The sequence below is a fragment of the Kogia breviceps genome, chromosome 14, assembly GCF_026419965.1.
Source record: "Kogia breviceps isolate mKogBre1 chromosome 14, mKogBre1 haplotype 1, whole genome shotgun sequence".
Classification (NCBI taxonomy): Eukaryota; Metazoa; Chordata; class Mammalia; order Artiodactyla; family Physeteridae; genus Kogia; species Kogia breviceps.
In genome coordinates, this window is record NC_081323.1 from 50,730,451 (window position 1) to 50,758,043 (window position 27,593).

General features: G+C 50.2%; 2 protein-coding genes across 4 annotated transcripts; one reads left to right on the forward strand and one right to left on the reverse strand.

The window, feature by feature from the left end:
• Positions 1 to 232: 232 nt before the first annotated feature.
• Positions 233 to 22,023, reverse strand: VPS16 (VPS16 core subunit of CORVET and HOPS complexes). Of its 2 annotated transcripts, none has more exons than XM_059037690.2 (24): positions 21,869 to 22,023; positions 6,759 to 6,847; positions 6,402 to 6,499; positions 6,186 to 6,314; positions 5,961 to 6,105; positions 5,721 to 5,836; positions 5,498 to 5,620; positions 5,312 to 5,367; positions 4,863 to 4,952; positions 4,672 to 4,766; positions 4,444 to 4,520; positions 3,856 to 3,987; positions 3,634 to 3,761; positions 3,468 to 3,503; positions 3,135 to 3,243; positions 2,837 to 2,971; positions 2,632 to 2,740; positions 2,444 to 2,541; positions 2,253 to 2,360; positions 1,856 to 1,933; positions 1,590 to 1,759; positions 1,412 to 1,508; positions 636 to 739; positions 233 to 520 (listed from the first exon to the last, which is right to left on the reverse strand). In XM_059037690.2, exons 1-24 carry the CDS (start codon positions 21,919 to 21,921, stop codon positions 376 to 378), a joined length of 2,520 nt encoding a protein of 839 aa, XP_058893673.1. In that variant the 5' UTR covers positions 21,922 to 22,023; the 3' UTR covers positions 233 to 375. The 2 variants fall into 2 exon arrangements, with proteins under 2 accessions (XP_058893673.1, XP_066869174.1); XM_067013073.1 differs by having other exon boundaries at positions 5,961 to 6,029; positions 21,869 to 22,003.
• On the forward strand, positions 21,984 to 27,131 carry PCED1A (PC-esterase domain containing 1A). 2 transcript variants are annotated; one of them, XM_059037714.2, is made up of 8 exons: positions 21,984 to 22,466; positions 22,776 to 22,920; positions 23,452 to 23,531; positions 23,637 to 23,875; positions 23,970 to 24,120; positions 24,238 to 24,484; positions 26,119 to 26,397; positions 26,745 to 27,131. In XM_059037714.2, the coding sequence occupies exons 2-8, from the start codon at positions 22,797 to 22,799 to the stop codon at positions 26,990 to 26,992; spliced, it is 1,368 nt and encodes a 455-aa protein (XP_058893697.1). In that variant the 5' UTR covers positions 21,984 to 22,466; positions 22,776 to 22,796; the 3' UTR covers positions 26,993 to 27,131. The 2 variants fall into 2 exon arrangements, with proteins under 2 accessions (XP_058893697.1, XP_066869175.1); XM_067013074.1 differs by having other exon boundaries at positions 22,041 to 22,466; positions 23,330 to 23,531.
• Positions 27,132 to 27,593: the final 462 nt, after the last annotated feature.

Sequence of the window (27,593 nt, forward strand, 5' to 3'; positions counted from 1 at the left end):
TGGTTGTTGATGACTTGGTGCTTACTATGTTTTGTGCCATCTCTCCCCATAATCTTCCTAGGGACTGTGAGCTTGAGAGGACTTTCCTTGGTAACTGTGGAGAGGGGTCTGTAAATATCATTGGAGAAGCTCCCTCTCCAGTACTCCACAATCAAACACATGGTTCTGCTGAGGTATCTGGAAGGTTCTGCCTCCAGTTTGCTTTTGCTTAGACTGGACTTGCATAGACAAGTGCTCTAAAATGTTTCGACTTTATTTACAACCAGAACCGTGGTTCTCACCCCAGCTCTTCGGGCTTTGCTCTGGGGTAAGAGCTAGATGAGCAGTGACACTTCTGCCAGGCCCAGGGCTTGCGGAGATGAGCAGGTAGGCCCCTCACTTCTTCTGGGCTTGAGCCCGGGCCCGCTGAATCTTGTCAGCCGTGGCCCCATCTGTGGCTCCGGTGCAGTGGGACAATACGAGGCTCATCTCTGCCTCATTCCGGTGCTCGATGGCAACGTCTGCAGCCTGAGCCACGTCCCTGGAGTTTCAGCAGGAGGGGAGATGGTATTGCGCTGCCCAAGGGCACAAACCATGCCTCTCATCAGCCCACTGGCTCAGCCACCCAGCACCCTTAGGGGTCTCAGCAGACGCACCCAACAAGAAGCAAGGCCTTGACCTTCTGCTCGGGACCCACGCGGGAAGCATACTTTTTGGCTTCATATTTGTTGTGTTGCTTCATGCAGATTTCCACAAAGGGCTTAGGAGAGGGAGAGGGTGGAGAGGGAAGATAAGGCAGAGCCCTCCTGTTCTCTCTCTTATGAGCAAAGCCCACTGGATTTATTATCCCAATGTATTTTATATACCCTTCAGTCTGTATAACCCCCCCCCCCATTCCCACCCGACATACACATATAACAGTTGTGATCTCAACATTCTCTGGGCAGAAACAACCTACCACAAATATCTGTTAGAGCTTTGAGACCAATTATTTCCATGTGTCCACTCCACCATCCACTGCTACCCACTCACAGCAGGCACCTTCCTGCCCTCCCAGGGCCTGAGTTTTCTCTCATGGCTGCCCTTATCCCACCGACCCACCACACCTCTGAACCGCCTGCCACAGAAAACAAACCCCTCAACATCCTCCACTGCCTCGCGTATGTGCCCTCCCTGTGTCCCTCCCTCGCAAACAGGACTTTCCTTCAGGCACGTGGTGTTCCTTGTGGCCCTCCTTGGGGAAAGCAGCTCATTCTCCCTCCCCCCAACATTTGCAGGCAGACTCAGGCCCATCCTCCCATGTGCCTGGCCCAGGAAGCTCCCACTAGCTCTGCGGGAGAGCTGAACAGATGTGTGAACAGACTGTCTGAGCCTGGCCATCTCCCCAGTACTACCTCACTGGAGGTGGGGTAGAGGGAGGGCCCCATCTCACCAGGTAGCCGATGGGTGATTTCTTGCTCTTAGAAAACTTCTCTAGCTCCTCCCAGTCTTCCAGATCTGCCAGGGCGGTCAGCTTCAGCCACCAGAGCCTGTGGGAAAGTTGGGCATGGAGGTGTTGCAGGAGGGACAGGGGGTCCTGGGAGCTATAGGCACACCGGGCCCTCACCCACCTCTTGTCAGGGATGCGGAAGTCACGTGCCAGCTGCTCCGCGCGCTTGTTTTGGCCGCTGAGGATGAGGGTGGTGACTGTGTCATGTAGAGACAGGTCTAAGAACCGGCCCCCCAGCTCATCTTCTAGGCGTCGCTGCAGCCGTAGGAGCCGCATTTGATCCTCTGTGGCCTGGGGACAGGAATAAGGCAGGACAGGGATGAGAGGGACAAGGAGAGAAGACCGGGAGGGGGGGAGAGGAGGTTGTTAGAGAATAACGGGACAAACCTTGGCTGCAAACTCATTCTTGGCCTTGTAGAATGCATCGGCTGCCGTCTGCAGAGCTGCGACTCGCCCCTCAATACGCTGCAAGGGCAAGAAGGGACACTTGAGTTCATGGCACAAAGGACCTCGGCCCTCCCATCCAGGCTATGGTTTTCTCCCCCATCCCTGTGCCCAGGGTTGCCACTCCCAGCCTTGGCCGCTCGGCGCACGGCTCTGCTGTCCCTAATGGGAAGACCAGCTCCTCTGGGACCAATCCCCAGCCTGGCCTCATGTCTTCTCAAGCTCTCCCTCCAGTGAGGACCAAATGGGGTATGTGCCGCATTCAAGGCCTACACTCCTGGAGAAAGAGCCAGACCAATGGCCCAGTCCGTGGGCCCCACCCGCCCTGCGGCCCTCAGACCTCCTCTGCAGCGTAGCTGGCTCGGATGTGGAAGCTGCCCAGCTCCTGGTGGTTGTCATCCTGATTGTAAAGGTCCTTCAGCGTCTCTAGCTCTTGATGCTTACAGAACTGGGGCCACAGCAGGCGGGCCGTCAGCAAAGCCAACTCAAGGGCTCAGGAGGCTCCACCCCACGCTGTTCCCCTGCACACACCTGTCGGTACAAACTTAAGGCCATGGGCTGGTTCCGAAGTGTCATGAAAAAGTCTCCTCGGTTCAGCTCATTCTTCAGATGCAGCAGCACCGTGAACACTATGGAACAATAAGGTGGGATGCGGGTCCAGCCCAGCCCCTTGCTCAGCCCAGGGTCCCCAGCCTTGTCTTCACCCAAATCCTGCTCACCCAGGTCAGTATCCCCACTCTCGATGGCCTTGCTTAGTGCCAGTTTGCTCCTCTTCATCTTTAGGAGAAGGGGAACCTGTTCCCCAGAGCGTGGCTCATATTCCAGCAGCTGTGGGGTGGGGAGGAAGGCACAGAGAGAAGGAGCTGGCCCTGGGGACCTCTAACACCCACATCAGAGCATCCAGGGAGGGCTAGGCGCCCACACCTTGATGGCCAGCTCCGTGCGGCCACAGCCATAGGCTCGTGCAGCAATGTCAGAGTAAGAGACACCAGGTGTGTCCCCCAGCTTCTGGTTAATGGCTCGAGCAACATCCTCGTCAGACACGTCCTTCTGTTGTACCTGCAGAGGGAAGGGGGTGTCACACAAACCTGGCTCTCATCCCTTAACCCCCACCCCCACTGCCTTGATCAGGACCCACCCTTTCAGCTCTACACTTATTTCCTACAACTCACCAGGGCCTGTAAGCCCCTAAATGCCCTTGAACTCTGTCCTATATCCTCACCTTGTAGCAGGCCCAGTGGGCCAGGATTCTGCTGACACCCTGCACTTCAGGAAGCCGCAGGTACTCACATATCTGAATGGCAAGGGGGTAAAGCCTCCGCAACACAAGCCTGGCAGACAAGGGAGGTGAAGGGCGCAAGGGATAAAGTGGGGTAGAAAGAGGGCAGAAAAAAAAAAAAAGAAGAAGAAAGAGGGCAGAGTGGTCCCAGCCTGTAACTCCAGCCTCCCAGATCCCAAGGAAATGAATCAGGAGCAGTGACCACAAGAGCACACCAGGGGCTGTAATGCCCACCCACTTACAGCCCTCCTCCCAGCACCCTTGGGCTTGCTGTACCTGTCCAGCAGCACCTGGATGGTGAGCTGCTTGTATCTGTATTTTATTTGGTTAAGGATCTGGCTGGGAGATAAGTCCTATTTGCCAAGGACATTCACGAGGCATCTCCATCCCCTTGCCCTTCCACCCCTGGAAGTAAACACCCTGTCAGCACACTTGGGGATACTGGCTATAGGTGAGGGGAATCCCGATATGATAATCCCGAATGGCATTGAGTACACGAAGGTCCTGACACATGCGCACAAAGCTGTCGGGTGGAAATCTGTCCAGGAAACACTTTCCAAAGGAGGCCGCCTGAAAAGAGCCAGAGGGCAATAGAGAGCTTCCCTTTCTGCCAACCCACCCCTGTCCAGCACCCCCTCCCTCCAGCCCTGCCATCCAGCCCAACCCTGAGCAGACTCTTCTGCATGTCCGGCCAGTGCTCATGTCCCGCGGCCTCGATGCACTGCTGCACGGCCTGGGGCAGCTGCCCCAGCTCCTGGATCTCCCGCAGGTATTCATCCGCCTTCTGGCTCTCTTTCTGGTGAGGGGGGATGGTGCCAGGGACAGTGCATCATGACCAAGAACACCTCCATGTCTGGCCCCCAACCCCTCTGGGCTGTGGTTCAAATGGGCTGGTTTGGAAGGCTGCAGAGGCCAGACCCCAAATCCCCTCAGCCCACTCAGTCCTCCCCACAAGGTGCCCACACACCCCCCCATATCAGCCCACAGTTGCCTGTGAGGGCCCTGAGACCTCTCAATAGAGCCCTGACTTGTGCCTAGACTGGGGGTTCCCTGCCCCTCCCTATCACCACACGAAGGACACCATGTCCCTTCAATCCACCTGAGCCAGCTCTCTCTAGCCCAGCCCAGCCCAATGTCCTGCCTGGACCCCTGTCTTGACAGGCAGCACTTGGCTGCAGGGGCATGGGCTGCGCCAATTAGGGGAAGGGGAAGGACAGCATCCTGGGGTCCAAGGAGAAGCCCAAGGCTTTACCTCATATTCCTTCTGGGCCTCCAACAGTAGTGCTCCGGGGGCCATTGAGGCAATTTTAAAGATCTCCTCACTGGCCACTGGAAGGAAATTGTTAAGTGGGAAAGGGGGTCAGGAAACCCTCAGCCCTACCTCAGTACCCTGATCCTACTCTGGGGCACTGGCCCAGGGCAGCTGTGGTGCCAAGAAGCCCCTGCCCTGGGTCACCTGGCGCTCTTATGAGGGCCTTACCTGGAACCTCGTGCAAGAACTCATGGGTACTGCGGGAGAAGATGCGGACCCCATCCAGCTCCGGCACCAGGTAGGAGTCCTCATCCAGCACGAACCTGAGCTTGGTCAAGGTTCCTAAGAGCACCCAGAGATGGTGCAGGGCAGGCAACCCTCCTTCCCCCTCCTCACCCCCAGCAGCCCTCCAAGGATACTGGATGCCCTCAGGTGCATCGCCCACCACCATTAGCCGCCTCTCCCAGGCTACCACAACGGCTCTCTCCTTGCTGCGAGGACGGCTGCACCTGTGGACAGCACCACACACACACACACACACACACACACACGGACACACAGGATGCCTGGTCCACAGCCATGTCTCCCACATGGCTGCTTATATCACTTTGCCTTGGGACAACCCTGCACAGGCTTGCTGCCGCTTATCTCATTCCTCTGGCTGACCTGTCTGCTTCCCTCTCATCCTGTGCTGTCAACTCCCAGGGGTATCCGGGGCCCACAGGGGACTGGCCCCTCAAATATGCACTGGTAGAGAAGACAAGATTCAAGCTCCACTTGGCTTGGTCAGTAGACAGGATGAACCAATATGTCCCAGGAGACAAGGTTATGTCCACTTCTACCCCCAGGATAGCACCCTCATCCTCACCAGACCATCTGCTTCGGGGGAGCCCGGATGTTGCAGTTGAACTCACACAGCTTCTCCTGAAAGGGTGCAGGGAATGTCATGGCCCTGTCTCAGCAGTCACCAGTCCGGTTCAAAACCCCTTCCCCTACCCCCAACAGATCTTTCCTAGACAAGGCATGGTGCCCCTGTGTTGTCCCAGGATCACACCTTGAGAGACGCTGTCCCCATCCAGATGTACCCAGTGTCTGTGAAGAGCGCCAGGTGTCTGTAGGTGAAGGAGACAGCCATCTGCAGGAAGCTGCTCACTCCTGGGGCTAGGCCAGGGGGTGTCTGGGGCAGGGCCGGGGAGGACACCAAAGATACTGACTTCTCAGAGCCTCCCACTGCCTCCCCCAGTCCCACCAGTTCACTCCCACTCAAGGCCTCTCACCACTGCAGAGCAGGCTGCGTGATCCAGGAGGTAAAGATCAGGTCCCACAGCCAGAAGAATGTGTGCCACTCGGTCCTGGCACATTGTAGTCCAGCATGAGGGTGCACTCTGCAGACCTGCGGCCAGGGAAGAGGACAACCTCAGGCTGACCAGAGCCCACAGTTTCTACCTCTGATGGTCCCATGGACTGGAGGCACATTCGTGGGCAGTGAATGCTGCCTCAGGGGTGTCAGGGCTTACCTGGCACCTCTGGCATCCGGCGGAGTTTGAGGTCGCCCACGTTGGCACTGAGGGTGAAGCGGTGGGCCCCTGTGAGGATGGCCACCCCAGAACCAAACTCAGTATGGAAGATCCGGGCATCTAGAACCCGGTTCTGGAGCACCTCCTGGAGAGAGGGGCCGTAGGGTGAGGGAGCCACAGATTCCCAGACTCCATCCCTTTTCCCCAGCCCCCTGGGGCCCCTACATTGCCCATGCTGAAGTGTCTCCGGAAGTCACCATGAAGCCCATAAACCAGCACGACCCCGTCTTCCTGCACACAGAGCAGCTCCTCCTCAGCTGACCAGCCCAGGGACACCATGGGCCCACTCTTCCACTGCAGAGGAGAGGGAGGTTCCGGAAGCTGTCCTCGGGATGCAGAACCCTGTCCAGCCCCCAGCCGCAGGGCAGGCAGGGTGCTCACCAGCAGACTGGCCAGAGGCATACCAGAAGCCGAGTAGATCTCGAGAACTGGCCGTGCGCTGGCAGGCTTTTCCTTCCTCCCGGGGTTCCTCAGTAGCGCTGTGGTTTGAGAAGAAACCTTCTGTCCTAGCTGCCCAGGCCCACCCCATGCGAAGCAGGCCTTATGAACTAGCTCCTTAGGCCTGCCCCACGTGTGGCAGGCCTCTCGAGAACCAGAATTAAAAGCATCTCAGTAGGGTGGAGTGGGGGTGGGTAGCATATGCCAGCAAGGACCACCCAACAGCAAGGACCCCAAGAATCAATGACTCTGAGTTCATCCTGCGGTCCCAGAGCATGCAGTGCCAGCGGGGCGACTTACCAATGGGGCCCCCATAGGGCGCAGCGGCCACCAGGCAGTCCCTCAGTTCCTCCTTCAGGTCCCAGTCCATGCTATACAGCTCATATTTCCTGTCCACACAGTGACAAACAGAGATTAGACTCCTTATGACCCTGTATCCAGATGGGCTGAGCCCCAGAGGAGCCCCTAATGCTTCCATCTGTTCCCCCCCAAGGGGCAGGGAGGGGGGTGATGACTAGAAACAGCTACGCCAGCTGACCACATGCATGCTTAGGGATAGCAGGTGAGGGAGCAGAGGGTGTTTGGAGGGCAGGCTGTGTGGCCAATATCCAGGGCACAGAGTGAGGTGGGACTAGGGTGGGGTGGTTGGCTTGAGCCTGCATTAGCAGGAAACAAGACCTTCCAGGAGGGCCTCTCAGGATAGACAGCCTTTCTTCTATTTCTGGTTCTTAACACTGAATCTGGTTATGGGCCTTATACCCAGGGGTCCAGCTCAACGCCTGTTGATAATGAACTCAGTTTTAGAGGTACTGAGTGAGCAGTGCCTGAAAGAAATCCAAGAGGAGCTCTTTAGTAAGCCTAGAGCTAGGGAGAGTCCTGGGTTGCAGATGCCAATATATGAATGCTTGACTCACAGGAGGTAACTGAAATTACAAACTGGCAAATTGGCATGAGATGACTGCAATCTGAGATATGCACGGATCACCAAGAGACGTGCTGCATGGGAAGACAAGAGTAGGAGGCTTGAGGCATGCCATCATTTGAAGGCTGGAGGTGGGGAAAAGGGGACAGAGAAGGAGTGGACACTACACCAGGATACCAAGAGAAGACAATGTTCAAAAAGGAGGGTATTTCGGCTAGTATCATTTCAGGAAACTTCCCTTTAAAGATCAGGAAGATGTCCATCATTTCTTTCTATTGACATTCTTCTTGGCATTCTAGCCAAAATAATTTAAGAAAAAAAACCCAGAGGCTTCCATTTTGAAGAAGGAATGAGATTGCTACTATTTATTTACGAATAACGAGAAAGTCTACTTAGAACATCCAAAGCAGTCTATGGAACAATGAAAGAAAGAGTTCAGTAAGTGATCAACAAAAATCAATATTTTTTTCTATACCAATTAGTTTTCTATACCATAGCAAGAACTAATTAGAAATATAACTTTTAAAAAGATCCTAATCTTGATAGCAATAAAACTATGATACCAAAGAATAAACCTAATAAACATTTTTTGCAAAATCAAATCAGTTTACTCAAGGATATAGAAGACATGAAGAAATATTCTAAAGGATCTATAAATGCACGAGAATTCCAATAAAAATCAGCCCAATTTTTTGGTGGGTAGGGAAGCACAAACTAATTCTACAGTTCATCTGGGGGGGCAAAAAAGGTAATCTGAGAGAAAATACTGGATAATATTTTAAGAACATTTGAAAATATGAAAACAGATATATATATATATATATATATATCAGATACTGAATACACTTAAAAACTAAAGTTAAGGACTTCCCTAGTGGCACAGCGGTTAAGAATCCACCTGCCAATGCAGGGGACACGGATTCGATCCCTGGTTCGGGAAGATCCCACATACCACGGAGTAATTAAGCCCATGCGCCACAACTACTGAGCCTGCACTCTAGAGCCTACGAGCCACAACTACTGAGCCCATGTGCCACAACTACCAAGCCCATGTGCCGCAACTACTGAGCCTGCGTGCCGCAACTACTGAGTCTGCATGCTGCAACTACTGAAGCCCGTGCGCCTAGAGCCTGTGGTCCACAAGAGAAGCCACCACAATGAGAAGCCTGCGTACCACAATGAAGAGTAGCCCCGCTCGCTGCAACTAGAGAAAGCCCACGTGCAGCAACGGAGACCCAATGCAGCCAAAAATATATAAATAAAAACAAAAATACTTTTTAAAAAAGCTCTAATTAATTGTAAAAAAAATGAAAATAAAAGTAAAACAAAAATGGTCAAGGGCTATATCAAAACTATGTGAAAATATTTTAAAATGAAACATAAAAAACTTGAGAAAAATGTAAGCTAATATTTTCATAATGTGAACTATGGAAAAGTCTTTCAGAGTAAGACACAAAACCCAGAAATTACAAAGGAAAAGACTGATAGATTTTATCACATAAAACTTAACATATGTATGTTAAACATTAATACATAAAAGTCAACTGACTATTGTGAAAAAATCTGTAACATTTTTAACAAAGGGTTATCATGGAGAACATGTAAAGAGCTCCTTTACAAATCAGTAGAGACAACACAATAGAAAAATAGTCAAAGGATATGAATAGACATACTTAATGACTAGGTAAATATGAATTAAAAAATTATTTTTATGGGGCTTCCCTGGTGGCGCAGTGGTTGAGAGTCCACCTGCCGATGCAGGGGACACGGGTTCGTGCCCCGGTCCGGGAAGATCCCACATGCCGCAGAGCGGCTGGGCACATGAGCCATGGCCGGGGAGCCTGCGCGTCCAGAGCCTGTGTTCCCCAGCGGGAGAGGCCACAATAGTGAGAGGCCCGCATACCGCAAAAAAAAAAAAAAAAAAAAAAAAAAAAAATTTTTATGTTCTGGCCATCTGAATGGCAAAAAATTAAGAGGTTAATAAATAACATGGAATATTGTTGAAGATGTGGAAAAATGAACACTTTCCTACATATTGGTGGGAGTGTAAAATGGTTCAACCTTTATGGAAGAGAATGAAGCACTTATGTATCTGAGTTTTAAATGTGTACGCACTCTAACTTAGCAATTTCCTTCCAAGAGTCTATCCTATGAAACTAACTACTTGCACAAGTACACAAGGGTATGAATTCACTGCAGCATTGTTTAAAATAGTTTTTAAAAATCCTGGAAAAACCTCCTTAAATGCCCATTAAAATGAGACTGGTTAAATAAACTACTTATGCCCATTTTGGGGACTATTATGTGCCTATTAACAAAGTGACTGGGTATGTTGACATGAAGTGGCCTCTAAGATATATTGTTAAGTATAAAAAAAAAGGCAAGCTGCAGTACAGTATGAACCATATGAATCCACTTACACAATAAAAAACTGAGCACATATTTTTACAAGTATATTTACATATAATCACATGTATGTGTGTAAATACATAGAAGAATTTTCACAGGCCTCCACACTGAGCCAGCGTGGAGAGACAGTGGTTACCTCTGGAGAGGGTGGTAAATGGGGGAGGGGAACAGGGAGACTGACAATTTGTAGGCTATATACTTTTGTATTATTTGAATTTTTCAACCCCATGTGCATTTCTTTTGACCTTTTGTTACTAAAATCCTTAGATGAAATCTGATGGGAAGATAGATATCCAAACAGACCTAGCATGCCAGTTATCAACTCACTGATACACAGCTCCAAATTCACTCTTCCGTATGTGTTTTGTGATAACAGACAGTATTCTTTTAAGAATTTCTCCTTCACAGTGAGCCTGATGTTGAGCCTCCTCAGTAGAGGGTGCTGGAGGAACACTGCATGAGGAAGAGGCTTCTCCTGCTGCTTCCAGCAGGGCAGTCACCCAGCAGCCAGGGTGTGAGGACATCTGGTGGTGCTCTGACCAGCCATGCAGCAACCTCCAAGGCTTGCCCAGACTGGCTCCCTGGACAGACATGGCATTCTTGGACTCCTGCCTACACCAGGCCCTGCTCCCTCTGCATGACAAGATACCTGGCCACTGGCTGCCCTGCCTGTAGCCTTGTTTCCACTACCCCCCTTTGCACAACAATGCACCCAATCACTGGTTGTGGCTTGCCTTACAGACACTAAGTGCTCCAGGCTGCCCGCATCAGCTCCCCAACTCCCTTTGCACGCCCACACCACTGACCCCCAGTTGCAGCTCACCTGTGCCCCCTACCCGCTGAACCCCAGAGGGTTGCTTCTTGCTGGCCAAGCAACTGTGGACCAGCTCTGGCCCAGGGAAACCAGTAAACTTCACTGCCATCCAGTGGGCTGCAACTGTATTTTCTGAAGTCTGAAATGAACCCCAGCCTGGGGAAGGTCCCTCCTTCCAAGTTTGTCGTTTCTTGAGTACTCTCCCTTAGACCTAGGCTACCATATAAAAATTTCTCACATCTTATAGTTACTCTTTATGACAGCTTAATAATTCCTTACATTTATTAAACTTGCCTGGTTTACATCTCCTGACTGGACCCAGACTAATTGGTGCAGGGAGTGGCCCCAGGAGACAGACCCCTAAAGATGGGATTTGAGGACCGGTTTGGTCATGTGCTTGGGCTTGGGTGCAGTGCCATGTTCCCTGACAATGCAAAACGGATGCTAGTAACCCACTGCATGCAGCAGCATCACAATTAACCAAACCTGTAGTTCAGTGTAGTGAAATGCCAAGTCAAACACGTGCTTGACTGTATGGCAATAACGATGATTATAAAGGCTGTGGTATGGATGGGTTATTTTGAGTGCACTTGAACATTTACAAAGAGAAAATGACAAGGTTAGATCCATTAACTTTCAGCTGCAGTCATGGTCTGAGAAGCAGAAAGCTTCTGTAACAGCCTAAAAGAATCTCTTATTTCTTGTAGTCATACAGCTGCTACTGCTGAAAATCAAAGACAGAGTTTAATTGTATGGGCTGTTAAACAATGACAGTTAAATTCTCAAGCACATGTGAAAGTTAGGGCACTAATTAGAAAAGAAAGGAATCCTGAAAGTTGGAAGGGAGATAATGGTTAGACCCAGATGAAACTGACAATCTTGAGCCCCCAAGTCATTCTGAGTCTTCCTCACCAGTGGAAGTAGCTTGCCCTCCTGTCTCCAAGGAGACTAGCCTTCCTCTACTTGAAAACCCTGTTATGCTCTCACTTGAAGTAGATGTCTTGGGAGCCTCCCTCTCCAAGGCTGACCTGGCTAACATTACTGCTGAGTGGTTAATCGGCCAAGAGCAGAGACCAATACATGGTCCCAGTATGGCACCATTCCCAGGGGGAGCAGTCTGCAAGTCGATTACACTGGACCTCTTCCATCATGGAGGAGGCAAAGATTTGTCCTCACTGGAATACATATTCTGGATGTGGATTTGTCTTCTTTACCTGTAATGCCTTTGCTAGCACCTACCATCGTGGACTTACAGGATGTCTCATGTACCATAGTACTTCCTTGGTGGTCCAGTGTGTAAGACTCCATGCTCCCAATGCAGGGGGCCCAGGATCGATCCCTGGTCGGGGAACTAGATTCCGTGTGCATGCCACAACTAAGAATCCTCATAATGCAACTAAGAGCCCACATGCCGCAACTAAAATGCAGCACAAGCAAAATAAATAAATAAATAAATAAATAAACAGAATGTCTCATCTACCGTTGTAGCATTCTGCAAAGCCTCGCAACTAATCAAGGACTTCACTGCACAGCAAAAGAAGTGCAGCAGTGGGCTCAGGTCCATGGAATCAACTAGTCTTACCTTATATCCCATTACCCAGAAGTGGCTGGTCTAAATGTACTGAGGAGTCAGTTAAAGCACCAATTGGGAGACAGTATCCTAAAAGTATGGGGCCCTGTCTTACAGGATGCAAGCGTATGCTTTGCATCAGAGACCATTACATGGTATTATCTCCTCCACAGTCAGAATACGGGGGACCTGGAATCAAAGAGTGGAAGTGGGAGTGGCTCCTCTCACTATTATACCTAATGACTCTCATTAAAATATTGCTTCCAGTTTCACTAACTTTGAGACCTATTGGTTTAGAGAGCTTAGTCTCCAAGGGGAGAATGTTTCCACCAGGGGACACAACAATGGATTCACTGAATTAGAAGATAAGAGTGCTACCTTGGGGACTTCCCTGATGGCGCAGTGGTTAAGAATCTGCCTGCCAATGCAGGGGACACGGGTTCGAGCTCTGGTCCGGGAAGATCCCACATGCCGTGGAGCAACTAAGCCCATGTGCCACAACTACTGAGCCTGAGTGCCACAACTACTGAAGCCCGCGCGCCTAGAGCCCGTGCTCCGCAACAAGAGAAGCCACCACAATAAGAAGCCCAGGCACTGCAACGAAGAGTAGCCCCCACTCGCCCCAACTAGAGAAAGTCTGCGTGCAGCAACGAAGAACCAACACAGCCAAAAGATAGATAAATAAATAAATTTATATATATTTAAAAAAGAGTGCTACCTTGACATTTGGGGCTCCTTATGCCACTGAAACAACAGCTGAGAAAATGGGGTTAATTTACTGGCTGAAGTGATTATCCTGATGGCCTACGGGAAATCAAGTTGCTGCTACACAATGGAGGCAAGGAGGTCTATGTCTGAAACCCAGGGGATCCTCTGGGGCACCTCTTAGTACTTCCGTGTCTAACAAAAAAGGTTAATGAAAAACCTCAGCAGCCAAAAAAAGCAGAATGACTGAGGTTTGGGTCACTTCACTATGTAAAGAGCAGAGCAGTGAAGGTTCTGGCTGAGAGCAAGGGAAATATGGGATGGGCAGTTGAAAAAGGAAGCCATAGATATTAACTATGATCTTGTGACCAGTTATAGAAATGAAAACTATAGCCACTTTGTGTATTTTCTCTGTGTTTGTTGTATGCATGTGTTTTTATACATATATATATATACATATACCAGCCATTATCTTCTCTCCTTCCCACTTTTATTTTATACACAAATTGTTAGAGGTTAACTTTAAAATTCAATTTTTAGGTAACAATATTCAGTGGGACTGTAATTCAATTTAAGGAGTAACTATGATACAATGACTGTTAAGACTGTATGCCTTCTCACTTTGGGATAAAGAAGTTTACTTGTAAGAAGAATGGTATCTTGTTAAGCAGAAATATAGAGTTGTTTTGTTGTTGTGAGGGAGTTGAAGTATAGAGGGCACTTGTGGAAGCTGATCAGCCAAAGAATGGACTGTGCCAGTTATCAAATTATTGCCTCCCAGCTGCAAATTCATCCTTCAATACATGCTCCACAAAGAGCTAGATGTTAAGCTTTCTCAGTAGAGGGCCCTGTAGTAAAGGGATATTGTAGGAGGAGGGGGGTCTCTGGCTGTTTCCAGCAGCTGCAAGGTCAGTCAGCAGTGTGGGTATGAGGACATCTGGTGATACTCTGCCCCAACCGTGCGCCCAGAACACACAATCCCTTGGTGACCTCATAGCCTTGGCCTGGCCTGGCACCCACTTTCCCGTGGCTCTCCCCACAAGACACTGCATGCTCCAGGTCTCCTGCTCATACTGGTGCTCCCTGTGCAAGTCCATGAACCTGACCACCAGCTATGGCTCACCTGTGCCCTATCTGTGCCCAGGATGGCTGCTTCCTGCTTGTCCAGTAACTGTGGACCAGCTGGCCCAGACAAACCAGCAACTCCCCCACCATCCAGTGGGCTGCAACTATACCTTCCCCAGCGAGGTAGGAACCCCAGCTTGGGGAAGGCATTCCCCCCCCACAACTTGTCCTTCCTTTCTCCTCAGCCCTAGGAAAGGACAGTTTTATTTTATCTTATAGTTACTTTGTTATCACAGTTTAATAGTTCTTTACACTAAACTTCCCCTATTTAATCACTGTATGGTTTGTCTCCTAATTAGAATCATAGTGTTATTAACTGTGTCACATTCCACAGACCACTTGCTTGTCACAAGGGGGAAAACGGGTGAGGATGTGGCCATCAGCCTCCAAACTAACTTCTCTTGTAGCAGACAACCCCATACAATGATGCCTCCAGATAAACACCACACACAAATCACCTACAAGGTGTTTCTGCCAAAAATGTCAACCTGAATCTGATCAAGCCTTTAGATCTAACACACAGTTTCAGGAAATACAGGCTATGATACAGAAAAATGTTCAAAGGCACCACAAGGAAGCAAGGGGACAAATCCAGAAAGCGACTAGGTCTCTAAAACAAGTCAATGTCAAGAAAACAAAGGGTAGAGGTGAGAGTAAGGATGATAATGTTCAAGTTTACAAGAGACTTAAATTAAGAGAGATAAGCAGGGTGGTCCAGTGGTTAGGACCCAGCACTTTCACTGTGGGGGCCCAGGTTCCATCCCCGGTCAGGGAACTAAGATCCCCACAAGCCACGCAGTGCAGGGGTGGGGTGGGGGGGTAAGCAAATGAATAATTCTTATTTGGGTCTCAATTTGAACAAACCAGTTATAAAAAGACATTTTGAAGACAAATGGAGAAGTCTGAAGAAGGACTGGTTGTTAGATGATATTAAATGTTCATTTTGTTTGGTATGAAATAACACTATAGTTTTATAGAAAACTGTCTTTTTTTTCAAAGTAATACACATTTAAGGTGTGACTATAATTTACTTTAAAATATAGCAGACGATATATCTGATTGGAAAGATGTCTGGAGATTGTTTTTAAATGGTCCCCAAAAGTGTGTGTGTGTTGAAGGATGGGGGGGCGGGTAGATGAAAAGTGAATGGCAAAGTGCTGACACTTGTTGAAGCTGGGTGATGAGCACGTGGATGTCCACTACACTACTTTTAGAACATTTATGTATATTTGAACTTTTTCTTAAATTCTTTTAAACTTACAAGTAGTTGAAGCAAATGTATTACAACACGATAATAATTTTTAAGCCTAAACAATAGCTATGGGTATTCACTCTACTATTCCTACTCTGTTGGACATTTAAATTTTTTCACTGTAAAAAGTTAAATACAATTCCAAGAAAAAAGGGAGGTCACCTCTATCCAATGCCCCAGGCAGTCAAGCTCAAATGAGGCCTGAGCTGTATCCAGTGCAGTAACAGGATGTCACTGAGAAGAGGGTGGTCAGACCATAGTGAGTGATTGGTGGGAAGAGAGAAAATGGAAGCAAGTATACGTGGCAGTTTTCAGACCTTTGGCGAGGTGAGGAGGAGGGACTTGTTTATTTTTTGAATAGGGAAGTTTATTTTTTGTTAGGATGGGGAGATTTGAATATAGAGGTTGAGGTCTGAAAGGGAGCCCTTGGGGGTAAGGATAGTGGTAAACAATGTAGAGGTCTTCAAATTTTCCTGCAGCAAAGAAACACCTGGCTGCTTGTTAAAATACAGATCAAATTCCCAGGACCCAACCCAGAGATAATGGAGTAGATCTGGCCTAGGAAGCTGCATGCAGCCAGCATCTCGGGTGACCTTGATGCAAGGGGTCCTGTGCAACAACAGCTGGAGAAACCTGTGGTGGCAGGAGGGTGGATGGACAGCGCATGGTTCCTGAGAAGGCAGGGAGATGGGGCACATCTCCTCAGCAGGCTGGCAACACAACAGGCAGATTTTGTCAGGGGAACCCTACACTCTTCTAGGCAATAACTTCCAGCTCTCTGGGAAGCACAAGGTGAAGTCAGTGATTGGCAAGAGGGACCCAAGGAGGCTTCGGCTGCAGTCCAGGAGGTAAGCATCGACACAGACTGGGGTGGGAAAGAAGCGTACGGATACAGGAGTAAGGGTCAGGGAGCGAAGAGCAGCAAAGCATGGGCCACCTCCTCAAACCTTCAAGGTAAAGAAGGCTTCTCAGGGACAGTGAGTGACTCAAGCTATGCCTCAAGGTTGGCCTGGGGCGTGGATGGACAGACTGAGAGCAGCATCTCAGAAAAGTCTAGAGGTGAGGACTCTGTGACACTAGGCCATATCTTCAGTGAGGAAGGTCAGCTACATATTTCTCCTCTACCTGCAGGTCCTGGAAGTGGAAATCCCCAGAGCAGCAGTAAATGGACCCTGGGTCTAATACCAGAAAATCACTAAATCTAGCAGGTATGGTAGTCTCAATTCCAGCCCCCTCCGGGAAAAATGACAAAATCTCTGCTGCAGTGCAGCTGAACTGCTGGAAAAGCACGGTCCACTGCAGTAAGAGAAGAGCTTGTGTGAAAATAGATGATCTCCAGCCTGTCCAGGCTGAGCTATCAGACCACTGTGGAGGAAGAAGTGCATCAGGTCTAGCCTTGGGGAATAATCCATCAGTTCCAAAATCCCCAGGCCCTGAAGAGAGACCACAATCACCCCCGAAATCCCTTGACTCCAGCCTGCCTTAAAAATAAATACTACTAAAGTATCCTTGTGCTGGAAACGTAAAAATGGTGCAGCTGCCATGGAAAACAGTAGGATAATTCCTCAAAATATTAAACACAGAATTACCATATGATCCGGAAATTCCACTTCTGGGTGAAAACAGGGTCTCGAAGAGATATTTGTACACCATTGTTTATAGCAGCATTATCCACAATAGCCACGAGGTGGAAGTAACCCAAGTGTCCATTGACAGATGAATGCATAAATAAAATGTGGTATATACATACAATAGAATATTATTCAGCCTTAAAAAGGAAGGTAATTCTGATACATTCTACAGCATGGAGGAACCTTGAGGACAGTATGCTAAATGAAATAAGCCAGTCACAAGAAAGCAAATAGTGTATGATTTCACTTGTATGAGCTATCTAGAGTAGTCAAATTCAGAGACAGAAAGTAGAATGGTAGTTGCCAGGGCTGGGGGAAGGGGAGAATGAGGAGTTATCATTTAATGGGTATAGAGATTCAGCTTTGCAAGATGAAAAAGTTCTGGAGATTGATTGCACAATGTGAATATACTTAACACTCCTGGTTTGTACTTTATAATGAATAAGATAGTAAATTTTATATTATGTGTATTTAACCACAGTTTTTTTTAATGTTCATGTTTATATGTGCAAAACAGACAAATGTACAAAGCCATAAAACCTACTAAAATAGTCAACCTCTCTTCTACGAAGAGTTCCACAAGTATGAAATCTATCTTCAGTCTCCTTCACCATAAAGGATGTTTCTAAGCGCTTCCCTGGTGGTGCAGTGGTTGGGAGTCTGCCTGCCAATGCAGGGGACACGGGTTCAAGCCCCGGTCTGGGAGGATACCACATGCCGCAGAGCAACTAAGCCCGTGCACTGCAGCTGCTGAGCCTGCACTCTGGAGCCCACGAGCCACAACTACTGAAGCCCCCGCACCTAGAGCCAGTGCTCTGCAGCAAGAGAAGCCACCACAATGGGAAGCCTGCACACTGCAGCGAAGAGTGGCCCCCACTCGCCACAGCTACAGGGCCCATGTGCAGCAACAAACATCCAACGCAACCAAAAATAAAAATACATAAATAAATAAAAATAAATTTATTAAAAAAATAAAAAATACAGTACCTGAAACACTGTGTTCAAAACCAAGCTCACCCTTTTCCCCACCAAACTCACTCTTCCTTTCTCATTATGTTAAGCCAAAAATCCAAGTCATCCTCGATTTGTTGCTCTTCCACCTCCCTACCAAATGCAACTCATCACAATGTCCTTCAATTTTACCCCCTTAATATCTCTCCAACTGGTCCCCTTCTCTCCATCTCCAGTGCTCACCACCATCAACTTCTCCTTGGTCTATTCCACCAACCTCCTAACCAGTCTCCATCCTTGCTTGCCCCTTCCAACTTGTCCCCCCATTGCCTCCAGGAGGAACTTAAAACACACACACACACACACACACACACACACACACACACACACACACACACACACACACCCCCCAAGTCCAATCACATCAATCCTTTCATTTAGGCTTCCCACTGGTCTTCAAATAAAGTGGTCTCTTATCCTGTCCCCTTGTCTGTGGCACTCCAGCCACATTGGGTCTCTCTATTTAGGTCACTGGGAGTGTCCCTGTCTCTCTCGTTTCAGGACCTTTGTATATGCTCTTCTTGGATCCCACTCCCTGCACCTAGGTCTACTCATCTTCTGGATAGGGTATTGTTTCCTTCAGAAAGTCTTCTTTTCCTCTGACTTACCAATCTGTTATATGCTTTCTGAGGACCCTACACTCTCCTTAACCTCACTGTTTATGATCAAACAAATACAGAGTCATTAGTAGTTATCAAATGTCTCCCTGCTGGCTATAAGTTCTGAGGGCAGAAAGGGCCCATGTCTTTTTATTGGCCCAATATACATTCAGCCTGGCAAAGGGTTGGGCAAAATTATTTAATGGTATTATCCCAAACTGGGTTTTTAGAATAAAAACGGTTAAAATTCTGGAGCCTCATAAGAACTAATCACCATTACCTCTCCTTGCCCTCCCAAATTAGTGATTTTTCCAGAACACTATTTCCAATGCAAAAGAATCCCATCCTGTAGATAGGACTTGAAATGTCCGCCACCTGTTTATCATTCATTCACTTATTTGAACATGTATTAAGTCCTGGCATAAGGTTATGCACAAATACAAATAAAACCTAGTACCTGCACCCAAAATATTTTCTACTCTGGTAGAGAAATTAAAACACTTATTTTATTTTCCTACTTAAAAACAAAAACCCTATGCTTTAACATAGGTTCTAGAAGAAGACCGGGCTCAAATCCTGGCTCCACTATCTGTGTAACCTGGTCACCTAACTTCTCTGTGCCTTAGTTTCCTCATCAGTAAGATGGGGTTAAAATAATGATACCTACCTCATGGGGCTGTGAGACTTAGACAATTTAGTACACATAGTACTTAGCATGGTGTCTAGTACATAGAAGGGCTCAACACCCACTACCAAGAGTAACACATCGTCTGCAGCAAGGCTTATGCCTCTACTCCTTTCTAGTGGTACAGCACAGGTAAGGGTAGGCTAGCCACACAGATCATTTCTGTGGCATGTACTCAACATTTATACTCATTTAAAACTTTATTGGGGGATATCCCTAGTGGCCCAGTGGTTAAGAATCCGCCTGCCAACGCAGGAGACAAGGGTTCGAGCCCTGGTCCGGGAATATCCCACATGCCATGGAGCAACAAAGCCTGTGTGCCACAACTACTGAGCCTGCACTCTAGAGCCCACGAGCCACAACTACTGAAGCCCACACGCCTAGAACCTGTGCTCCACAACAGGCTCTGCCAGCCACTGCAGTGAGAAGCCCAGGCACCACAACGAAAGTAGCCTCAGCTCACCGCAACTAGAGAAAGTCCGCATACAGCAATGACCCAACAGAGCAAAAAAAAAAAAAAGTAAAATTTTACTGGTGTATAAACAAAGCTAAGACTTCATATGATAACCAGGAGTTCTATGGCAATGAGGTCACCATTTTCAGTACTCTATTTAATAAGCCTGTGTAGGCAACATATATTTTCAAAAGTAATACAGATTAATTTTTTATTGATTGATTGCCGCATTGGGTCTTCGTTGCTGCGCGCAGTCTTTTCTCTAGTTGCAGCGAGCGGGGGCCACTCCTCACTGCGGTGTGCAGGCCTCTCATTGCAGTGGCCTCTCCCACTGCAGAGCACGGGCTGCAGGCGTGCGGGCTTCAGTAGTTGTGGCGCGCGGGCTTCAGTAGTTGTGGCGCACGGGCCTAGCTGCTCCGCGGCATGTGGGATCTTCCCGGGCCAGGGCTCGAACCCATGTCCCCTGCATTGGCAGGCAGATTCTTAACCACTGTGCCACCAGGGAAGCCGGAAGTTAATATTTTTAAAAGTATATGCTGTGTTATAAACACTAAATTACATGCTACCTATGTCAACTGACAACCCTTCTCCATAAAAAGTTTAAATCACTGTTATTTCCTACCGACTTCCCTGATTTTCAGCTAAATTTTTGCAATCTTTCTCACATTGTACAGGCACATTTATAAGAATCAGAAATAAACAACAAATGCAACAGATCTCTAAAAATTGCATCAAGGCATTTGTCCACCTCAGAAGTGTTAAGGGCTGACATTTTGTGTATTAAAGATTACAATGAAAAGTTTTAACACGTAAATAACAATGGTATATAGTTTCACTAGCATTAACAGTTGTCTTCTATTGAAATAAGACCCCAGGGCTTCCCTGGTGGCGCAGTGGTTGAGAATCCGCCTGCCGATGCAGGGGACACGGGTTCGTGCCCCGGTCCGGGAAGATCTCACATGCCGCGGAGCGGCTGGGCCCGTGGGCCATGGCCGCTGAGCCTGCGCGTCCGGAGCCTATGCTCCGCAACGGGAGAGGCCACAACAGTGAGAGGCCCGCATATCACAAAAAAAAAAAAAAAAAAAAAAAAAAGACCCCAACGCGATGCCTTTGTGATCTTTAGTTGCAATCACTAAAGTATTTTTTTTAACTTTATTAGGCAACCACTACATACCAGGCACTGTTCTACATATGCACTGGAGATAAAGAGATGCAAGAAATGCTCTCAGCCCTCAAGGAATTTGGTTTAGCAGAAGAAACCTATACAAACATTGCCCTATTGTGCCATACATAACAGACCTTAGCACTGGGTCTTGTGAGACCCAAAGGAAAGTCAGCTGAAAGTCAAGTCTATTGGGATTAGACCAGGGAAGGTTTCAGAAAGAAACCTTAAATTAAGTCCTGAAGGATGAGTAAGAATTCTCCAGTGAAGTAAAGAGGGAAATGGCAGTGCTCGCAGAAGGAACTGCAGGCTGGTGCAAACATAGGGAGCCCTGAAACGTCACGATGTGTTGGGATCCTGTTCTGTGCAACTGGAACACAGATTTGGGTAGGAGTTGAAGAAGAAGTTGAAGTCGAAGTTGAAGAGACAAATAAGGCCGGTTTATAAATATAACACGAGAAGGAGTTTGTACTTTGTTTTTCAAAGAAGGGAAGCCACTGAAAAAAAATCCTAATTAGGGTAATGATGTGATCACTCTACACTTTAGAAAGATCAGCGGTTTAGGACTCCACGACTCCCATGAGAGGGCTGCCCCTATCAGGGGGTCCTCACTCGCGCTGCCTCTGGATCTAGTGGCGATTCGCCTCCTTCTCCCAGCCTTGGTCAGCACTGTTACCCCGCCCGCCATGCAAGCCGGCCCCCGTAGGAGCACCCCTGGTCTGACTTCATTAGCTCTTCCCGGCAAGAGACCGAGCACTCACTGTCGCCCGTGGGCGGCGACCCTCAACGTGATCTGAGCATCCTTCCAGAGGCTGACAGCCCTGGGCTTCAGTTGGGCTGTGCCGCTACCTGTGTGACCACTACGGTTGCCTCAGTTTCCTTCTCCGGAGAAGGGGAAGGCCCGGCCCTAGGTGGCTGTGTGTTAAGTGGTAGACGCCGCGGGAGAGCCGGCGAGGGGCGGACCCCAGCGCCGTAGAGACCGCGACGCGCGCCTCCGGCTCCGCTGAGAGACTCGAGCCGGCGGGCGAGCGGGATAAGCTAGACTGTGGGAGGCAGGGCGGGGCAGCTCACCGGTAAAAGGCAGAGTCCCCAAGCGGGTTCCAGTTCGCGGTGTAGCAGTCCATGGCTGGTGCAGGCGGCAGCCGGCCAGCGCCGAGCGGACACCAACCTAGAGCGGGCTCCAGGCAGGCACTTCCGCTTCCGCCCGCCCAGGTCACGTGGCGAGGCCGCGGCCCCAGCCGTCACCGCTGTGGGCGGCTGTACTTGGCCGCCGCCGCGCCCCCTCCCACGCCCGGGTGGGCCCGGCCCTGACTCCTGCTCCCCACGGCGGCCACCCCTGCTGCCTTCCTGTCCCCTCGGGCGTTGGGGGGTCGGGCAGAGCAGGACATGGGTGACCGGAAGTGGGAGTTGTGAGTGTCGCAGCCCGGGGCGGGGAGGGCCCAGGCGCTGTCGGGCCTCCGCGACTCACGCATGGAGAGTGCTGGGCGTCGGGCTGCGCACCGACCGCTAACCGGGACGCACGGGCTCTGCGGGGAAGAGGCTGTGCTGAAGCGACCGGCCTCTTCGGGCGCGGGAACATGAGGCCAGGCCCGGAGCCCGCTGCGGGAGTGGCGCGCGGTGTGCGGGTCTGCCCGGGTCGCGGGTGAACGGCGCGGAGCCCCGGGACTCGGTAATTGGCGCGAGCGAGCGCGCGCATGCGCGGGGTGGCGGCGGGCACGTGGCGGGGCGCAGGGCTGCATCGCACGGGAAGCGCCTCGGTGTCCTGGACCCCAGCTGGCCTGGCGACCTCCTGCCTCCTGTGCCAAGTGTAATGGAGACCGGCACCACCATGGGCCCGACTCTGCTGCCGCCACCTGGCCCCTGTAGCCCAGAGCAGCCCGGAGGGGGCCGCCGCGGGTCTCGTTTATTCCGTGTGGGCCCTGGAGCCAACCTGTCCTGAGTTCCCGCCCTCGCGCGGCTTAGTGGCCTCTCCCTGCAGCCTGTCGTTGTTGGCGGCGGCATGGTCTTCTGTCTGGAGAACGAGAAGCCGCGCCGCCCGCTGGGAAGCACCATGGTCCATTTCCAGGCCTCTGAAGTCCAGCAGCTGCTACACAACAAGTTCGTGGTCATCTTGGGGGACTCAAGTGAGTGCCCTTCTAGAATCACACTTCCCGGTCCCACACCTGCAGCCTGGCTTTCTGCATCTGGACCCTTTGTCTCCATCTCAAATCTCCTTCCTGATACCTAGTCTGTTCCAGTCCAGTAGGTTTTCTCTTTTTATTTCCCTAACGCCTTCACAGGTGTCCTGACAGATGTAGCCTGTCAAGCTTTTCGCCCCATCCTTTTCACCCCTCAGCATTTTTCTTCCTGACAGCCACCCACAATGTCCCTCATGGAAGCGGTGGATTGTGCTGTCCCTTGGGTGACTTGGCTGCCTTATTTCTGCCAGGTGATCTTGGGTCACTATATACTGAGTTGAGGAGTGATGTACAGCTAGAAGGAACAGAGGTAGTGCCAGGACTTTGTAACCTCACCTTCTCTTCTGTCTCTAAGTCAACACTCCACAAAGGTGGTGTTGGGCAACCCCAGCCCTGGGAAGATGGGAGGCCTGGATTTGGAAGGAGCTGGGGTGGAGTGCGGTCTGCCGCAGCCGCAGAATCTCTGTCTCCCTGCAGTCCAGCGGGCTGTGTACAAAGACCTGGTGCTTCTGCTCCAGAAAGACTCACTGCTCACAGCCGCCCAGCTGAAAGCCAAGGTGAGGGAAGCTTGGTGGCCGTGCCAGTGGTGGGTGGGCATAGACTCCGGCCTGGTAGGGTCCTCCTCCCTGGCATGGGTCTGACCAGCTGGGGGTGGGGGGCAGGGGGAGCTGAGCTTTGAACAGGACCAGCTGGTGGCTGGGGGTCAGCTGGGTGAGCTGCACAACGGGACACAGTACCGGGAGGTCCGCCAGTTCTGCTCGGGTTCTGGCCACCACCTTGTACGCTTCTACTTCCTCACCCGCGTTTACTCCGAGTACCTCGAGGGAGTCCTGGAGGAGCTGACATATGGGCCTGCCCCGGACCTGGTGATCATCAACTCCTGCCTCTGGGATCTCTCCAGGTTGGGGCGGGGGGAGAGGGAAACCGAGGGTGGAGGTATGGCTCAGAGGCCACCCACCCCTGTGCTCTTGCCCACCCTTTGTGCTACCCAACAGGTATGGCCGCTGCTCGATGGAGAGCTACCGAGAGAACCTGGAGCGGGTGTTCATGCGCATGGACCAGGTGTTGCCAGACTCCTGCCTGCTGGTGTGGAACATGGCAATGCCCCTAGGAGAGCGTGTCACTGGGGGTTTCCTTCTGCCTGAGGCAAGTGACCAGAGCCCCTTAGGATAGAGAACGGGGCAGCTGACTGGTAGATAGAGGACCCTTCCTCCCGAATCTGCTTCATTCTGTGGCTCTTAGATGCTGCACTTTCTCACTCAGCTCCAGCCCCTGGCGGGCTCTCTGCGGCGGGATGTGGTTGAAGGGAACTTCTACAGCGCTACACTGGCTGGGGACCACTGCTTCGATGTCTTGGACCTCCACTTTCATTTCCGGCATGCAGTACAGCACCGTCACCGGGACGGTGTCCACTGGGACCAGCATGCCCACCGCCACCTCTCACACTTGCTTCTGACCCACGTGGCTGATGCCTGGGGTGTGGAGCTGCCAAAGCGTGACTGTCCCCATGGTGAGCCCTACCACAAGTGGGGACGGTAGTGATGCAAAGAGGGCCATCAGAGCATAGGGCTCATAAACAACAGGACAGAGATCCTCAAGGGGAGTAGAGGCCCCTTGAAGGACCGTTGTGGATCCTGAGTGCTCCATCCTTCCGCTGGGTTTCTGTATGGTCTAGCCGTGTGGTCACTTATGTGTATGTGAAAGAGCATTGAGCACATAAGGCAGCATGTTAGAGACCCTTATGCTACAGATAAATGGGAAAGGAATGGGAATACTTTTAGATAGGAGTAGATGTGGGGGGTGGAAAGGCAGAAACAGAGGAAAGGTAATCCAGGCAGTGTGGCAGAAACAATGAAGCCCCTTGGCTGATGCTGTCACCCCCTCAGTTCCTGCCTGCTTATAAAGGGAACATCGTGGGTGATTGTTCCATGTCTTCTTCTGCCCTGGATCGTGTCCTCCAAGGCTTAGGTTCCTGCTTCACTTGTTGACAACTCATCCCTTTAAGCCACTTGTCTAGGACAATTGCTGTGTACATAGTACTTACAGGATAGTGTTTATTGAATTGGAGACACAAGACCTGTTAGAAAGCTGTAGTAGCATTAAAGGATGTGAGGGCACAGAGAGGTCAAGAATGTCACTTTTAGCCTGGAGTTGGAGCATCAGGGAAGTGAATTAGGACCTTGATTATGTAATGGTCCAATTTCTTTGTTTTTTTAGGTGAGAACTAAATCTCATCTAAATCAGTTGGAGAACTGATCCCCAACAAAGGAAGGGTTCCTCTAAAGGTTGTAAGGCTAGTTTGTCGTGGCTCAGGTCTTCTGAATCCAGTTTGGAGCCACAGAAATAGGAACGTCAAAGGGAAGAGTTGGGTGGGAGGAAGAGTTGGTGAGTTTGGTTAGGGCAGGTCATTTTGAGGTACTATGAAGATGTTGAGTAGATTTGTAGTCAGTGGTGCCCAGCAGGGAGATGGCAGCTGAGGGCATGAATGTGAACAGCGACGGAAGGAGCAAAACAATAGCCATGTTTTGGAGTTGGAAGGGAAGAGGGGCTGATGGAGGGAACAAAAGGAGACAAGGGTAGAGTCACTTTCAGGGAGGACAGAGGCTATTGGCCACGTGACTTGTCAGGAAGTGAGGAAGTGGTTACATTTCCTAGGATAAGTGTTGAAGGAGTAGAGTAGGGTTAAAAGAGGTAGTGAGCAGTTGATGAGAGAATGGCACCTGGGTAAAATACTCTTTGTGGGAGGAAATGTGAAAGTACTCCCAGGGGCCTACTGGGAGAAGGAAGTGACAGGATCTTTGTTTTTAAGAGAGAAGGTTTACTAAGCTTATTTATTGGTCTGTGGTGAGGAGCTGGGAGAGGAAAAAACTAAAGATACAGGAGCTGGGCAACAGAGGGAGGACACTGGAGGGAGCATGAGGTCAGAACAAAGGCAAATCCACTGACTATTGAGATAGGCAGGGAAGAAAGAGCGCAGCTTGGGCTTGGCCTGAAATGAGAGGGGATGAGGAAACCTGGGTAGGCAGTAGAGGGTGCTGTGTTCTCCAAGAAGAGGGAGTAGAGGTTTAGAAGTGTGGACAGCCAGCCAGAGTTCAGGGCAGCCTGGCTCCCCAGGCCTACCTAAAACAACCATCCCATTCCTAGACCCGTGGATTGAGGACTGGCCAGAGCCGGATCATCTCCTCCAGGGGAGCCAGGGGCGCCAGGGGCAGCCCCCAGACTTCGGGGAGCAGCTGGCCTTTCCCCCACCCTCTTCCTTACCCCTTCCCATGCATTTTCCCTACCCTCTTCCTCAGCCCTCCCCACCTCCTCTGTTTCCACCCTTGCCCCAGGATCCCCCTTTTTTCCCAGGCCAGCCCTTCCCACCCCATGAATTCTTCAATTTTAATCCAACAGAAGACTGCTCGATGCCACCCCACTTAGGTAGGTGCCTCTACAACCTCCCAGCACACCTTTTCCAACATCTGCTTGAACCTCCCCCATCCTAGCCTCCTGTGTCCAGGTGGGCTGAGAGGAGTTGGGTAGCCTTTGTGCCCCCCCAGGCTTGGGTTCAATCACAGCTGAGTCTGGAACAGCATCTGTAGACTCATTAATTAGCTCATTGATTGTCACAGTTTCCTGACTTGGAAGTAGGGGACGTAGTATTGCCATTTTGCAAATGGAAATTGAAGCCCAGAGAAATTCACCCTGGAGGACCAGAACTGCCTTAAGGCAGAGCTGGGCTCACCCTGGCCAGAAGCCCACTCTGATAATGGCTGGTTCTTTTGTAGGATGTAGCCCTGGAGTGAACTTTGTGCCTGGCCCCCTGCCTCCTCCAGTCCCCAGCCCTGTCCCCCATGGTCAGCACCAGGGCCTGGCCATCCACCGGGGGATGCCACGCTGTATTCACACCAGCCCCTACCACGTGCCAAGGACAGGGGCACCCTGCAGGCAGCGTCCCAGACACTCAGACAGGCTGATCCATACATACAAACTGGACAGATGGCCTCCTGCCCATTCGGGGACATGGCCTGGGTAGAGTGGATCTTATGCTGGGGCTGAATGTGCCAGTGGCCCTGCAGTGCCTGCTTGCCACCCCAGGTGCTGGGCCAGGGTATCTTGCTATGCCTGGCATTGTTGTTGTCCATTGCTGTCACCAATAAAGGCATGGAAGAACAGAGTAGCATCTTTTTGTATAAGGGAGTAGGTCTCCTAACCATGATCTTAAAAGTTGGGGAGGCTGCCTCTGGGCTCTCTGCAACCTTGGACCTTTTAACCCACACTGTTTAGAAATCATTGAATGTGTCCTTCCTACTGTCTCACACACTTGTTTACACCCTCACCAGAACACGTGTACTTAACAAAGACCCTGGAGGGTTTCTCTGTTGTCAGCAGCTCTTTGGGATTGGGAAATATCAAGGGCTGAGTTGAAATTGTCAATATTTTATATGCAGTTTGGTATCTGGTTAGATCTCACCTATACCAGTCTCACACATTCGTATGTATGTTCAACATTAATCTGCTCTTGGAGATACAAGACATACCTTGCACAATTTCTTGGCACATGGTAGACATTCATTAAGTGGCTGGAACTAAACAAAAAGCTCCTGAGCCCATATTGGAGACTGATTAGAACCCTC